This window comes from Apteryx mantelli, chromosome 8 (genome assembly GCF_036417845.1).
Source record: "Apteryx mantelli isolate bAptMan1 chromosome 8, bAptMan1.hap1, whole genome shotgun sequence".
Taxonomy (NCBI): domain Eukaryota; kingdom Metazoa; phylum Chordata; class Aves; order Apterygiformes; family Apterygidae; genus Apteryx; species Apteryx mantelli.
In genome coordinates, this window is record NC_089985.1 from 35,641,162 (window position 1) to 35,657,862 (window position 16,701).

At 39.7% G+C, this 16,701-nt stretch overlaps 1 protein-coding gene across 7 annotated transcripts in view; it reads right to left on the minus strand.

Moving 5' to 3' along the window:
* Positions 1–9,486: 9,486 nt before the first annotated feature.
* The window catches only part of EPS15 (epidermal growth factor receptor pathway substrate 15), a 54,075-nt gene continuing 46,860 nt past the window's right edge, over positions 9,487–16,701 (minus strand). For 4 of the 7 annotated variants that reach the window (XM_067301230.1, XM_067301232.1, XM_067301229.1 and 1 more), the window contains 3 exons: positions 13,840–14,018; positions 13,224–13,274; positions 9,487–11,893 (listed from right to left, as the gene is read on the minus strand). In XM_067301230.1, the coding sequence (XP_067157331.1) occupies positions 11,747–11,893; positions 13,224–13,274; positions 13,840–14,018 (377 nt within the window). In that variant the 3' untranslated portion in view covers positions 9,487–11,746. The remainder of the gene's footprint in view (positions 11,894–13,223; positions 13,275–13,839; positions 14,019–16,701) is intronic. The other 3 variants (XM_067301233.1, XM_067301231.1, XM_067301235.1) reach the window with 3 other exon arrangements.

Genomic DNA, 16,701 nt, shown 5'->3' on the forward strand with positions numbered 1-16,701 from the left:
CTGAAAACCTGCACAATAGAAAGTTGCTCTCCATCAGCCTGACTCAAAAATTCTGGCATTTAGTTTTTAGTTCAAACCAGTCCACTAAACCATCCTGTCTTCCAGCTATGAGCTAATAATTTTAATCTGCTCTCAAAACAGATCTGAAACCAAAGAAAAGTAAGCTTAGTCCTGAAAAAACATTTTCTAGGATCATCTTCAGGGCCATAAAGGAGTATTTTAAGTAAATTGCGAACTACAAAATGGAATCAGTGATAACTTAATTAGCAAAAAAATCTGGCATATAATACAAGTTGTTTTTCCGGCATCTTTTAACCAAAACAACCAAAGTACTTCCCATCCTGGCACAGATCTACATGGGAATGTGACAGCCAGGTCCACTAGATGGAGCTACAGAAAGGCAATGAGAGTCCAGGACCAAGTTGTCCAGCAGCTTCAGCAAGTCTCCCTTCAGCACCACCTCCCTGCCCTGAGAAAGCTCGAATTGCTCGCTGCTTCAGGACATTTTGGCAAACATTTGTTTGTGCACACAGAACTTTCTGAAGCGTAACACGGTCACAGCCACAATCTCTCAATCTCTGCGGCAGCTAATCTACTATCAATGCTAACACAGGGCCTGGAAGCACAACAGTCTTTCAATAATGTCACTTAAAATCACTATTGCAAACACAAGACCCACCTTCGCACCCTAGAAAGTGGGAATAAAATTAATAATACTTTGTCAGTCCCTAAAAAAGTTATCCAGAGAGAATGTGACAACAAAATGTACAAACCTATTGCAAATGCTAATACTCGCAGCATTTTGGATCATTAGATCTCAGAGACTCTGTGTTTTTTAACCCTACAGCATTTCAGTGCTTTAAGTTTCACCAGACCCGTTCATAGGAATGCATAAATAGGCCTTTAATGGACTTAAGTCTAAAATGTAGTGTATCATCATCAGGAAAAAATGTTATTTACATACTGATTCAGCTTTTGAAGGAAACAACTCCCTCACACACACACACCATATAACTTTATGCATTTTAGGGGCAGCAGGAGTGCACACATGGAAAGGAAAAAGGAAAGTCACCCACCTGCAGCAGCTGGTTGATAAAAGCGAGCAGGAAAAGATTTAGCTATAGAGTAATTAACATCAACATTTCCGTGTCAAGGTGTGTTGCAAGCTGTGTAAACAGGAGCTCAAGAAAAGGGACCTGGTCTTGCAACCTCTTATACAGTCTCCAGTGACATTATATGACTCAAATAATGCTTCGATGACCAAAGTTAAACTTGCACACAACTACCGAAGGACTGCAACACAGACACATAACTAGCTTAAACTGCCTAATCGAAACAAAAAAAAACAAGGAAAAGAAAAAAAAACAACCCAGAAAGAGTAAAAAGACGGTTTCTGCCCCTTCTGCAATTTCTTTTCGGGCTGGTAAACTGAAGAGCAGGGGGACTAAGTCGTTTACCCAAACTTCTGTGAGACTCCGCGGCAAAAGCGGGCTGCGAGGCAGCTCTGCCCCGCCGGTGTTTCACCTGGCCGGCGCCGAGCCCAGCTGGGCCGAATTAATACCTCAGCACACGGCGGCAGGAGCGGGCAGGCTGCGGCTGCGAAGGCGCCGCCTTCCCAGAACGAGTTAAATCGGACAGGTAACAAACCCGAGAGCCTGAGAACGGGGAGTTTATGGAGGAAACGAGCCGCACTCGCGTCCCTCCGCCGACACGCCGCCGCCGGCAGCCGGCCTGGGGGAGAGCAGCGGGCACCGCGCCACCGCGGGGAGACCCGCGCTGCGGCCAGCGGCAGCCGCGTGTCCTGCTCGCTCGGGACACGGCGCTGTGGCACTTGTAGGAGACGGGGCTTCCGCAAGCGGAGAGATCCCGGGGGTCCCGCAGGAAGCTGAGGGATGTAGGAGTAACGCACAGGCGGAGGCGCCCCCCCCCCCGCCCCCACGCGGCCCAACGGCTGCGGCCCGCGCTGGCCGCGGGGTCCCCGCCCGGCCCCTACCTGGGGTCGCCGCTCTTGCTGCTCTCGGTGCGGGAGTCCATGAAGGCGTCGCCGAGGGCGGCCCGGGCTCCAGGCGCGGTAGAGAAGGGAGCCAAGAGGCGAGGGCTGGCGCTGCTGTTCCCCCGCACGGGCAGCAGCCGCTGCCACCTCGCATGGTGTAAAGCGGCGGCAGCGAGCCTCGGCGCATGTTCGGGCAGGGCAGGGCCGGGCCGGGCCGGGCCGGGCCGGGGCCGCCCCCGCAGGTGAGCGGCGGCGGTGGCGGCGGCGCCCGCACTCCTCGCCCTCGGCGAGGGGGCTCCGGCGAGCCGCGGGCTCCTGGTGCCTCCCCTCGCGCAGCCGTCGCGGGGAGGCAGCTGCTCCTGTAGGGCTGCGGGAAAGGCGAAGCCGGGGTTGCTCTGGCTTCTTAGAAGGGCTTTGGCTACTGGAATAACGCGGTATGCGGGCGCACAGCGATACAGATGAAGAGTTTTGGCCAGCTCTTCTTGAAGTTAAGGCAATGGAGGCCTGTAATGACCTTAAACAGGGCCCAGGAACAACTGGGCATCAACCCCTCTTTGGCTTTTACTTCCTCCTCCCGACTTAAGTGAGTTTCTCCATTTATCTTTATCCCTAAAGTGAAAGAACTGCAATATATTTCCCACAGCTGTCTAGGCCTTCCCTCTCCCCCCAACCCCCCCAGGTTTCTCTTCCTTCAACAATATTGTAAGACATACAAAACCCATCAACGTTTATTCATGTTTGCCAAGTTCTTACATTATTTTTCAATAAAGATGTATATAAGCAGCAAAAGTAAGTAGCAAAACACAGCAGTCTGCACTGCATGCTCTGGCATAACTGTCTGTAAACCTTGATGCAGTATGTTTCGAATCATAATGTTTTGGCTTACAAAACATGCCTTCAGAACACTTACAACTAATTTGAGATGACGCTTTTTGTATGTCAGTTACATTAACACATAAACTAGCTAGTAACAATAAAGTTAGTTAAATTAAAAAAGAACTACATGTCATTATCCAAATATTTGAACACTTACTTATCTCTCCCCACCTCCTTTCACTCTGGGCCTGGACCTCTGCCCTAGCTGTAAATATATTTCAACTTTCCACCTCTTGTGCAGCCTCCTGCAGCTGCAGGACTCCAGGCCAGAGCTCAGGCAGAGGAACAGCTGGGGACAGCAGGGATGAGACTCCTAACGCTCCCCAGCCACACAGCAGAGCTTTTCTTTCCCTGTGATGGGCCCAGGCCTGAAAAATCCCCAGGAGAGGAGAGTTCCTGATGCAAAGGACGAGCTCCTCCTGTGGGCACCACAGTCCCAAGGCTCACGACCAGACCCTGGGAGATGGAAACATGGCCTTCCCTGGCTGCTCAAATAAACTCCTTTCCAGTCCCCTCATTCCCTCCGATCACCTCTGCCTCTAAATCCGATCCATGCTCCCACCACGTCTCTCCTCCTCCTCAGGGCCTCCTCCACACCAGCTCCTCTATGCCCCTGCATGGCGGCAGGTTTGTCCACGGTCACAGTGCCAGTCACGCTGAAGGCAACAGGAAGCTACAGACGCACCTAGTGTAAATAGTCTTACTGCCATGCACACACACGCACAGAGACAGCGTGATATAACACATAGATGTAAGCAACTATAGCCTGCAAGGAACGGTAGCCACCCCACAACCTTCAGCAGCAGCAAGGGTGCGGGGAGGCAGCAGCCATGTCACTAGGGGAAGAGCCACAAGATGGCCGCCCTGTCCAACGGCTGCAGCAGCTGCTGAGAGGAGAGAGACACCCCCCCCCCCATCGCGGCACCTAAGGAAATTGCGAGAATTGGCGGTGGATTTAAAATTAAGCAACAGGCCTGCTGGGAAGCTTGGACCCAGGTCCCAAATTTCCTATGCCTAGAGTATTATTCAGGTACAGGGATTTATAGCTTAGGGAATTGGTTTTGCAGAGACTTGTAAGAGCAGCTGGTGCTGACAAAATTCCTTATTTTTCCCCAAGAGGAAAAAGGTAAATTTCTGAATGAAGCTCCACAGTTTTTATTTGGCTATCTGGAACCTCTAGTGCTCGTTATTAGAATTACACTGAGTCACATTTCTACCCTGATTTCCTAAGGGGAAAGAAAGATTTACAGTCGTGTTCCACCTGTATACCAGCCGCATTGCTTTCTGCCGGGCTATCCCAACAATTTTAACACCCTGGCTGCCTTCAAACAACTTTTATTTTATTGGGGGGGAGGGGAGTAAAAATCCCCAAAGTAATCAAGATCCTACTATTTTAGTGAAAAACCCTGAAAAGAGAAAACTGGAGGTGAGCTAAGAGGTTATTGGACGTCAGAGAACCGGCACCATAGACACTTTACGAGCCTCCTAATTCAGGATTAGCCTGCAGCTATCAAGAAAGTGCCAGATACAAACTGATAAGAAACCATGCGTTGTTAGTCGAAAGTGTCATTAAAACAGAGGTTTAAATTTGTTTTTGCATCATTGATTCCATTTGTGCTGGAATTACAGCCATTAGTTAGTGTTGAGAAGCTACTGGAGCAAAATATAATTTGTATTTACTGGACTTTTAAATTAATCTACAACCTGTATTAACCTGCTGCAGCAAAAGTGTTTGCATAGGTGGAGCCATCTACTCCAAAACACAGCCGTCAATGAATTGCACAAAGGAGTAACACCCAACAGCACATACATATTTCAAATTTATCAGCTTCAATTTATGAACAAATAAATTTCAAGTACAGAGTAAAAACTGCTAAACCAACTAAACCTATAAATCAGTACACAATACTGAAAAAAAAGCTGTTTTCGTTTAATACAACCATTAATTAAATATCTTATCAATCACGCAGCTTCTGATTTACAGGGATAACAGTTCTGAAGAGGTTATTCCAAGCAGCATGCGTCTGTGGAAGGAAACGAGCAGAGGAAAGGAAGGCAAGGGTATCTGCAGGAGAGGGAGCGGCAGGACAAACAGAAGGACTGGGCTGGCAAACTGAAACAATGGGCACATTAATGAGAACAGTGGGTGTATAAGGTTAAAAAAGAAGAAAAAAAAAAGAGGCAAAAGAATTTATTAGCTGAACACCGACAATGTGGTTAGTGGTGTGGAGAATGTGAGGCAGGCAGCGGCCCCACCTCACCCTCCACCACCCCAGGTGCAGCCGTTTTGACAAAGCAGCTAAGAAATGTGCAGAGAGAATGCATTTGATCAATTTGAGCATGATAGTGTCATCTGAAGACAAGGAAAAAAAATCACGAGACTTTTAGATAAATATTTTAGATAAGTGAAATGTGTTGTAAGGAGTGGTGACAAGCTCCTTCATAGCAATTTTGTTACAGATGCGACAATGAGCCACGTTTTTCAACATAAAATACATGTTACATACAGACTTCTTAATCACAAAACTCATGCATTCCAGCTTAATCTAAAATGAGACCAGATAAACAGCTTTCATGTACTGAAGAGAATATTCCCGTGCAGTTCTGCACTTTAAATAAAGCCAATTTTCAGTAATCAATTGTATTTAACCTAAAGAACACTTATTAATAACTACCCCAGCATATACTCTAAATTGCTTTTCAAAACCTTTAGGAATTTTATGTTGTAGAAACAAAGTTGGAAAAGCCAAAACGATAAGACCAAGCTGCATCATTAGCTCATCTTCTATAGCTAATACCTATGAAAAACAACTAACTGCAGTCCAAATTAGTTATTCTCCTGAGCATGATATTGTATAAACATACGATAAAAACAGAAACTATAGTTGCATTTTTATTATGTAAAAGAATGAAATCTGGGTCCAGTTTTAGTTTTGATTTTGACTCCTCCACTGTATCTTTCAGAAGAGCATTTAAGAATAAGGAGGCATTAATAGACCTTCAGATAATGCAGACAAGAGGGATTTTACCTAAAAATCATTTGAGCCTTTCAAAATCACTTTCTCCATGTAAATGACTTCATACCTGGCTCATGTAATATCTGAAGAGAGACTGTATTCTGTGGAAAGCAATCTTAAAGACCTTTTGGCTTTCAGTATACATTCCTAATTACAAAGATGCATATAAAAAGTTTAGCGCTACATAGTCTCAACAGAATAAATATCAGTTCTGCCAATCCACACAGAAAAATTAGTTTGAGTAAGCAGGTCAGGATGAATCCCTTTAATGACTCTGACAGTGTCAGGTACAAAAATAAGACAGCTGACAATCTGCAAAGTGTTACATGGGGATCTTGCTGGTCATACCAACGGCACCTGGGACACAGACCTCTGAATTCAAAAGTAAGAATTTCACTCAGTATTATCAGTAAACTCAATCCTCAAGCAAATATATCTTGTTCAAAGCAGCGCTTCTGTCAAATTCTGCCTAAGCTACTGCAGGTTATTTGTATAGTCTTGGGCTGTAACTGGCTGCATATACTAACAGAAAAGAGGAAATACATCATAACATCTCTCCTACCTATATGATACACACAAGTTAAAAAAAAAAAAATTATTTTGCTCTGCACACAGCATGGTCTTTTGCAATTAAGTTAAATAATAGGCTATCGGAGACTTTGTTATTTAGAATATAGGAAAAGAATACACATTAAAGTGACTTGTCCAAAGTCATTTAATAAATCAGCAAGAGATGACTAGAAACAACAACCTGCGTGTCTTGAATAAACATCCAAACAACTCAGTGTTTTACCCTCTATCAGCTACCTGATCACTTTCTTTAAAAGCTGATGGTTGAAATGCATGCACAACTCTCTCCTTTTCAGGTACGGGGTTTTGTGGGTTTTTTTTTTCAGTTTAAAATCTAAGTTCCTAACAGTTCTAAATCTCTTACTTATAGCACAACAGGAATTCTGACCTTATTCTGAGCAAGAAATGGCAATGCAGCTGTTATTTGCATATCTTTGCTTATTCATGCTTGTTTTAGTAAGATTTTTGGGTGAAAGTGACTGCTGTTTCAGGATACTACTGACCTACACTTGATGGTCTGTCATTTGACAAGTTAAAAGTTCCTGCTTGTTCTTTTCTGGGATACAATTGATACAGGCCAAAACTCACTGGCGAGCTTCCCACAAAAAAGTCCCCAAATTCTCATACTCTTTAAGCAGTCTATAAGCACAAAAAGGAAGTGTTTTTACCCAGGTTTTTGTCTAGCCTCCTAATTTTTCTGCACAAAGAGAAGAAATTCCTTATGTTACACTATTTTCCCTTCCTGCATGGATACTGAGTTATAGTTCAAACAGGCCAATGAGTTCAGACAGAAGCATCCGTGCAGATAGGCAGCTACTTTCTTTACTTTAACCTCAGGGTTCCCTGGAAAGACAAGCTTTGTAGCTGTTCTGCAAGCATGAGAGTTCACCTAGAACTCTGAACAGCAGAGAAGCATCATATACCATTAGGGCTGAAAGATGTGAAGAGAGTTTTAGTTTGAACATTTTATGGCACATGGAAGCATACATAACAACTATCTGGTCTGAAACAGACACCTAAACCTTGCTGGAATCACAGCTTAAAAAGCCTGTCCCTCCTCAGCTGGTAACTGTGCCCTTAGCCACTGCTTCAGAGATTTGTAGCTTGCAGTTATTTATTTTTTAATTCAGTAACATACCTACACCTTGCTGCCGCAAGGAAGGTAACACAAGTTATTCCACATAGGTTTCAGTAACACCCATACCAGTAACTAAAGCTCCACTTCAGCTACTAAAAGCATGTGTTTCAAACTTAGAGCAAATCAGATCATCTTTGGGGGAAGATTACCATCTACTTTCATTAGTAACTATTGACAATCTAGTTTTGATTTGACAGTCTTGTGTTTTACAATTGCACAAGGCGAACTGTCTTCAATCTTACGATAATGAATGGATGCATCTGAATGCCGATCATCCCATTCACTCTAATCTACAGTGGAATTAAATTCATGAATATTCACTGATGTGCTAAAAAATTCCATAAAGAGAAGATGTAAGACTGCAAGCCACCAAAGTTTTGAACAGACAAGTTACTTTTCCACTTTTATCCTTTTAAGTTTGTCCTGTTCCCTCTATATTATCTAAAAGAATTATCATCTAAAAATACTGTTTTATCAGTATTGCAAGAAACACGAGGTAGCACATGCATTCACTTTGAAGATTCAGGCTTAAGCATGACTAAAATATTGCAACACTAAAGCTATAGTTTTGCTAAAAAAATCAAATTCTGAAACAGTGAATTTTTAATTTCAGTAGCTAACAAACTGTCAAGAAGTTAGTGAGGAAACAACTTCAGACAACATAGTTCTGACAGTTGCATGCTATTTCTGTGAAGCAGTGACATTCAGCCGTCGTATCAGGTGGCAAAGGATGACAAGGAAGCCCACATAAACCAAAGGAACCGATAGGTCCAATATTGAGGTCTAACACAACAACTTTTCAGTATTGAGCAGAAGGGTTAGCATTGCATCTGTCACATCAAGTCTCCTGCCTTGAAGTCGTCTGTACTGATAAAGACAGTTTTCTAGAGAACTCCATTTAAAGTCAATCCAACATGCCAGTTCTTTCACTAAGCACCTTTATTACCATTTTATCCCTTGTCAATACTTGATAGTGATATAAAGGTAGATCTTTAACACACTAATCCTCCGTACATTCCTCTGATACAGTTTCTAGTTAGGTTGCTTCAGGTACCTCACATTCAAAATGTAGCTGTCAAGTGGCCAATACCTTTGCTAGACATTAGGCACATCACGATAAAGAGTCAAACAGCAGAAAACTTGGAGCGGAGAGGGGGTTGAAAGCAGCACAGTCAGAGGCAAAGCGCACCCAAGATGGAAACTTGTCAGGGAACCTAGAAGTGGGGAGTGGAGGAAAAGGGGGCCAGCACAGGGAGTTTGGAATTGCCTCAAGAACATGTGTGAAGCTGATAAAATTAAGCTATTACAATGCCTAATTCAACTGATGGCTCATCAAACGATGATTGGCAAAGAGATTTGGGTCTATTTAGATGAATATAATAAAACCTAACACTACTGGAACCAAAGGATCAAAGCCTGGTGTTTACAATCACTGAACTCCTAAACCTCTGATGGAGCAGTTTAAGCCTAGGCATAAATGAGAGCTGGCTATTATAGTGACAGACATATTTGAAAGAACCATACATACTCTGGATCAGACTAAAGCTCTGTCAAGCCCTCTAGCTTGTTTGACAGCAGCCAGGAGGGGATGCTTATAGATGTATCTTCACAGATAAATCCTAAGCATTTAAACACTCGGGCTCTGCAACCTTTGCAAAGGTACTTAGGCAAAAGCAGCCTAATTTTTCTTTGAAGCTGCTACAACTCCTAATTAATCACAGCTCTCACTGACTTCATGTGCACTTTAGCTAAAAAGCTAACCTCCAGCTTCAAGCAACTTCTGTTTCTCTGAAAATTAACATACTCCCATCAGACTGCAATTGGAACAGTTTACATTTACATTACAAGATATTTTAACTCACAGCACCATTTTGAAAAAATAGGCAGACAGCTTACACTTATGTACTTAAACTTTATTTCTTCATAATTACAGGCTATTGTTAGAATTTTTAAACAAAAAGGAAGTCTATAAATAGAGGCTAACCCCACCTGAACAAGTTAAAAAAAACAGTTAAAACTTCATAAGTAATGCCATTTAGCTCACAGCAGTGGTTTATTGGTAGTCTGAGGAAAAGTATTATAGTCAGAGTCAGTAACATGAAATGTAACATCAAACGACTCAAAACTTTAAATTCCATAAAGGAAAGGAAGAATATATATATAATATATACATATAATATTGTGTTGGTCCACTGAGTATACATTTTTAACAAAAGATAAGAAACTATGTAATCCAGTTAAGCATACAATTTGCAAGATTAGTGTACACTCATTACAAAGATGTATAGATAAGTTATAATACTTGCAAAAGTTTTGTTACTTTTTAGAGCAGGTGTTTAAATGCTCATTTCCCAGTGCAAAAGAAAACTGTCCAAGTCAAGTTACCCATTTTCCTGAAAAACTGAGAACTACTCTCAGACTCTTGCAGCAGCAGCATTGGTAGGTAATGAAGAGATTAAATATATGAAAGCATGGCCCAGTTCTTCCCTACTCCTCACCCCCCATAGATTTGGGTCCTGAAACTTTTCAATTCCTCAGCAGAAATATCACAAGTTAAAAGTGCAAGGAAAAAAAGATCCTCAATGTTTATGCTGCTGCCATCCAAATGTTCTTAAACAGGGCAAAAGATGATTCTTTTTGGAGCTGCTGTAATGAAACTGATTCTCCAGACTGGAGTTCTTTTAAAATGAACAATAAGTTACTTTCATTAAGTTACTTTCATTAACATTCTATCAAGCCTACTTTGACTCAGTGACCATAAAGAAATCATCATTCAGTTTTTAAGGTGCAACTATCAATTGGCATTCAATAAATTACACAAACAGAAAAAAACTGTTGTAAAAAAAATTAGACTACATGTTTTCTTTCTATTCTCAATCCTATTTCAGATTCAACTTACTAACTTGCCAGTTCAGCTGCATATTTCACAGGCAAAAGTGGCTCAAATAGCAGTGGGGTCTCGCAATTTGACAGTCATCTTGCCAACAGCAAACGCACATGAATCTTCAATTTAGTTGCTTTATAAAACATAATATCTGACTGTCTTAAAACCTATCACCATGCAAGAAAAGCAAAAAAGGTTTCAGTAAGATACAGTCTTTCCCATTTAGACTCCACAAAGATTATTATTTCAAGTCCAACAGTAGAACCTTCATTAATGAGAAAAATATATATGCATACATATAAAATAAAGCACTCTACAACTCTGGCATTACTAAAATCTCCTTAGAAGTACAAAAGGTTTTAAATAACTAACTGCTTGATGGGAGAGTGTCAGCCATGGCAGAATAATTGCTATTTGTCACTTTTTGCTCAATTACCAGCTGCTGACCGATTACAGTCAAACAACAATCTCACTACCTGCACTTTAAACTGACTTACAGGTGGGAAATGTACTTGATTTTGCTGAAAACTTGAGAGAATTTGAATGCTAAAATAAGCAGTTATTCAAACAATAAAAATAAGCAAAGAATTGAATTTAGCAGAAACATTCACACTTCTTTAAAAGATATTCAATAAGAATAAGCTACCTAGCATTCTTATTAGACAGTTCAAAATCCAAACAGAAATCGAGGTGTTCTCAGTTAACATCTCTTCTTCTAACTAAAAATCTGCCAAATACACCTAAAAGGAAACAAAGCCATAGAAGAGCAATCCAAATACAAAAACATGGCTATGCAGGTTTCATCTTCCGTACTGTGCTACTTTCACCAACATTCTTTCTGAAGGAACTTGATTGGGACAACATTTTCTTGTCTTTGAATTTCAGGATTTGCAGTTACGAATGCTCACGAAAATCTTTTCATGCACGATTAGAATGACAATCAGTGATTCCAAAGATGATCTGCAGTCTCTCTTTCTGTGAAACAGAAAGACACTTTGGTGTGCTTGGCTTGCAGCATAAAAATAGCACAGGCAAGAAGCTCAAGAGTATACATACTAGAGCAGTATGATACTAGTTGTTTGATAAAGTTAATGAAATTTAGGGAAATGACAAGTCAGCATGGAAGAAAAGTATTCAACCACTTTCAGAAGTTTAAAACCTTTCATATTTTCCTGTATATATGTAACTTCTGATTAACATTTAAATAGGTTAAGTATTCAGGAAAAGAGACAAAACAGTTGACATAAGACGCAATCTTATTCTAAACTTCATGCTTCTGATATTTCAGATTTACTGAGTGCAATAGCCAGTTCCAAGTCTTCTTGCTCTTGCTGTTTTAATCTTGCAAGTCTTTCTTTCTCTTCTCTCTCACTTTCCCTCTTAGCCCATTCAATCATGTCTTCCTCAGTAGAATACTGTAGTTTTAAAAGACAAAATAATCAGATTAATAATAGTGACAACTAATTCTGTCCAAGTCCTTGGTTTGAGGGACAATAACAGTTTTTCAGAATATTGGACATACTGTAGTCTTTAAATATTGGTTGCCAGTTAAGTTCAACAGGCTATTAAATGATTAGCTTAGTTTAACTATTAAGAATGGCACCTAAGCCATCCTAATCGTGATTTATTATGAAATATGCTACGCTCCAAAATTCTGTATTAAGTTTCCCCCAAATTTACTGAAGTGTTAGGATTTAAATTCAACTATTTGGGATTAAAAAGCAGTCTATATAAGAAGAAAACGTGACTAAATCAGGAGAATATACTGCAAAAGCACACCCTTGTCTGGCTCTGTGGCACATCCTGATTTACCCTGCTTTCATTATGGATGATTTTTCCAAGTGATAGTGACTGCAAAAATTAGTTATAGAATGGGTCTGCTTAATTGAACAGCTGAAAAATGCTTCTGTCAAGAAGCAGCATAATAACCAAGTAACTGTGCAGGTAGAAATCTAGAAGTAATATAGAGAAAGGTCAATGTGATACAAGAAGAAAACAGAAAGAATAGATTTTTTTGCCTGTGCATGCTTTTACACACACACACACACACACACACACACACACACACACAAAATGTGAATTGAATTGCTTTGATATAATGATTATAAGCAACAGAGAGAGTTAGGAAGTCATCTTAAAATACAAAGAGTTATGCTAAATTTTGTTTTTATTCTGCATGCAAAGAGGTGGGTGAAGCCTATGTCTTCATGAATGTCCCAATGTAGAGTCTGAAATGGTTGTTATAATACTCTCCAGCTAGTTTCTCCTTTGAGCTACTTCTTTTAAACTTAAAACTTTATGGGATAAAAGTAGAGAAACTTGATTTTTTTTCCCCACAGCTCACTGAGTATTCTCAGTAACTAAAGCTGGAGAAAAATACTTTTTCCTTCACAGAGGATAATGAAAGTTTTTGCCTTCTCCTCTGCATTTCACATTCTCTCAAGAGCTCCATGCTGGCTTTCTCAGTCCCTCTATCTAGTAAAAGTGATCAATAAGAGCATTTCAGGAAGTGTCATGCTACAACACACATCAACCAGTGCAAATCAATTTTGAGAGCCTGGCAATCCTCAGTTTACTTCAATCAAGCACACAGTTTATTAGGACTAAAAATAATAAAAGCATCTGATCAAGCTACTGTAAATGCAAATTGCATTTACCAGATACCAAGCTTGAAAGTGAAATGATGCCTTCCAAAATCCCTATTTGCAAAAACACAAAAGGAAAAACATATAGGCATGCACAAACCTTCAGATTTGCTTGTATCGCTTGGACACCACGACTTCTATGAAATGGATTCTGGTTATAAAGAGACACCTGCTACTTTCTGTATCACATTCAAGTCTGGAATTTACTAGCCATTCAAAACTCAGTGAGTTATATTTTGTTAACATAAACGGTTATGAGGCTGTTTATGAATATTTCAGTACATTGAAATTATGATCAAACAGTTCAGTGACAGCTAAATTAAAAATCACACCTTTCATTTTACTTTTAATTGGATAATTAGCAGTGTATGCTATAGGTAAATTATTTATATCTGCTGCATATTCCAATAAAATGGATAATCCCTAGAACATAAAATATTTAAAGTGTACTATTTTCTAAAAGCTAGGAGGCCTCCATTAAAAAAAAAAAAATCAAAAAAAGCAATGCAACTTAAACATTAACTGTAACATTTTGCAGTATTTCATTTTAGGACAGCCTCAGCTGCAAACTAAATGTAAATACTATTTTAATTGGAAGTTATATCTCTTTTGTACATGGGATATGTTTTAATATTTTAAATTAAAACTGAATACTTCAGTGTGAACAATTCAAAGCTGTCATTATACTGAAACAAATGTAAAAAATGTTTACTCACAGTACTGAAGTTTGCAAAATTGTTGGGGTCAGCCTCTTTACTGATGCTGGTGGGAGCAAATGGATCACAGAATAGATCTGCTTCTTGTTCTTTGGGAATGTCTGGGGTGGGGAAAGGCTGAAATGGATCGGTCGATTTAAAGGAATCTGAAGAGTCTATTTGATTGATAGGTCTTTTCCCTTAGATTAAAATAATTTAAAATGAATTTAAGATAGCAGGTAATAACATGCCATAATAAAAAAAACAAAAAACAAAAATCTACTTGGAATACATCCTTTTCTGGTAAACTAGTGGACTTGCACTGACTTCAGAGAAGGGGTTGCTAATTTAAAAAGGAGGGTACAGTCCCTAGTTTCTTAAAATATAATCATATAAAAGGAACACACATGTTAATGTGCTGATATAACAGTATTTTGGAAAGAGAATTTCTAGAAGTCATGAGCCCCTGTTCTATCAGCACCGTAATTTTTCTTATGCTTATCGATTATCCATGATAATTCCCCTAAGGTTCTTTTTTTATTTATTTGGATCAAATTAGCAAAATTTGAGTCAGTGAAAAGAAAAAGAGGCATTTCTAAGTCTTCAAAACACCAGCGAAAATCTCCTCTGACTATGCTAACACCTAAAACTTCTCTAGATTTAAAGGGAGGAGTAACAAGCAATCACAAGTTTAACTACTTTGTTAATCCTTGCCTAAATAGCTGCAGATATAACATGGAATCACAAGCCCCCACCTATCTTGTTCTTTTTTCCCCAGCTTAACCAGTCAGCTTTCAACACCTTTGAGGACACTAACTCAATCCTTCCAAAAATAGTTGAGCTGAATTTCATCCTACTGTTCTTTCCATATGTTATTACTTACAAAAAAAAGGTTTCATTTCAGTTTCTTGAATTTGACTAGAGGATTTTGTGTATTCTGCAAGTGGTTTGGTACTTACAATGATCGTATTTTAAAACTTGCTTCTGTTGTCATTTTAGATTAAAACAGGAGAATTGAACCAGTATTTGCTTATTATTTTGGACATCACTGTCACAGGTTAGGGAAAAAAATCTTCCATAGAACCAAAGGGATTCTAATGCAGCAATGATTTAGAGACTTCTAGGAATACCCCCAGGGAATATGTTAATTTGGTTAGACGCTTCCCAGATCATCTTCCCAGGACAGCCCTCCCTCACTGACAACGTGCTATTACTGACTAATAATGCATGTCTTCCACTTTCTTGAATAATGCAGGAGGAGCAGCTTCAAATGACATCCAGGGAAATTTATTTCTACAGGGGAAGGATTAATAACCGTAGGAATCTGAAGTACACACTCTCCAAAGCCCCCCCAGAGCGCTTCTCACTATCTGGAAAGGCAATGCACGTCAGAGGCAAGTGAATTACCCCCTCTTTTGAGCACTTTCCAGTACAATGTAGACTCTTGGTAGGATTTCAGGGCATTTCTTTGAAAAAGCATTTCCTTGTTTTGAGCTAGACCAAAAGTCATTAAAAACAATACACTTAAACATGTCATTTTTTGATTTCCATTAGGAAAACAATTTAACATTTTATTTTTCAGAGTAGTCCACTAACTGCGTATATACAGTTACATAAAATCCATAACATAACACAAAAAAGAGCTTCCTGCACTGCATCAGTGGAAAAATATAAACAATCATTAAAATCCACATGACACCCTTATATTCATAGTCATTATCAAGATAACCACAGTATCATTTTTAATATGTGCAAGTAAACAGACTGTTTTTTTCTAGTCACCTATCGATAAGGCTGCCGTCCTGCCACTAGAAGCTTGCATTCCAAAAGAGGATCTCTACCCCACCTCGCTGCCACTCCCATACCATCAAGTCAGAAACCCCAAATTGCTTTAGGACCTCCATAAAAGGAAACACCTTACCAAACCACCAAGTTATCATCACTTCCCCGTCAGCCATTTTAATGTTAACTGTAATGTAAGAGTATTAACCGATTGTTTGCAAGGCACGAATAAGAGATGAATCTCTGCAAGGCACGAATAAGAGCCAAATTTCCGTGAGTCAATATTGGAAATTAAGCAGCTGCTTTTAAACCTTCATCTATTGCGTTCCCCACACTTTGGGGGAAAAAACACGAATAGATAATTTTAAGTTTTTATGCTGTAGTTTTCACAAAAAACACCTCAAGATTCTTTCATATAATATTATAGTAAAAACTGATTCAGTAAAGTTTCTAAAGAAAATGAAACGAAGGACAGAAACTTAAAAAGGAATATTAGTAATATATTTTCAAATCTTTGAAAATTAAGAGGCTGTTGTAACTACATAGGCTTGTTGCAACCACTAGAATATGTATATGCTTGATAGTCATGGCCTTTTGTGGAAAACAGTATTTCATGTCATGGAGCAGACCAGAGGATTCAGTTATCATCAAACAAAAAACAGGGTAGAGGAAACGGGGGGGTTATTACTATTACACAGGCAAGTTTTACCACTATGGGCCTCTGGCAAGGCCACCTGGAAAAAGTTAATTGAAAACTTTGAGACAGGCATGTTAACAGAATTGAGTTCTTTTTTCTCCAGCCATGTAAAAACCTAAATAGTTTTAATATTTCTTCAGAGATAGAGACAGCATTAAAGAACAGAGGCTTTGCAAGGAATAAAAACACACTAAATTCTCACTTCAAGCATAATTTACTGTAAGATTTACAATGTACCACATTAATAACCTTTCAGTTTGTAGCCGTGCTATGTTTTTGTAGATATTTGTAATGACTCTTCTCCCATTTTCTAAATTCTTTCCCTCTTTCAAAAGCAAACTATACTAAAATGCCACACCAAATTTAGCTTCCAAGAAACTGTCACCAGTACCAAAACAGACTTG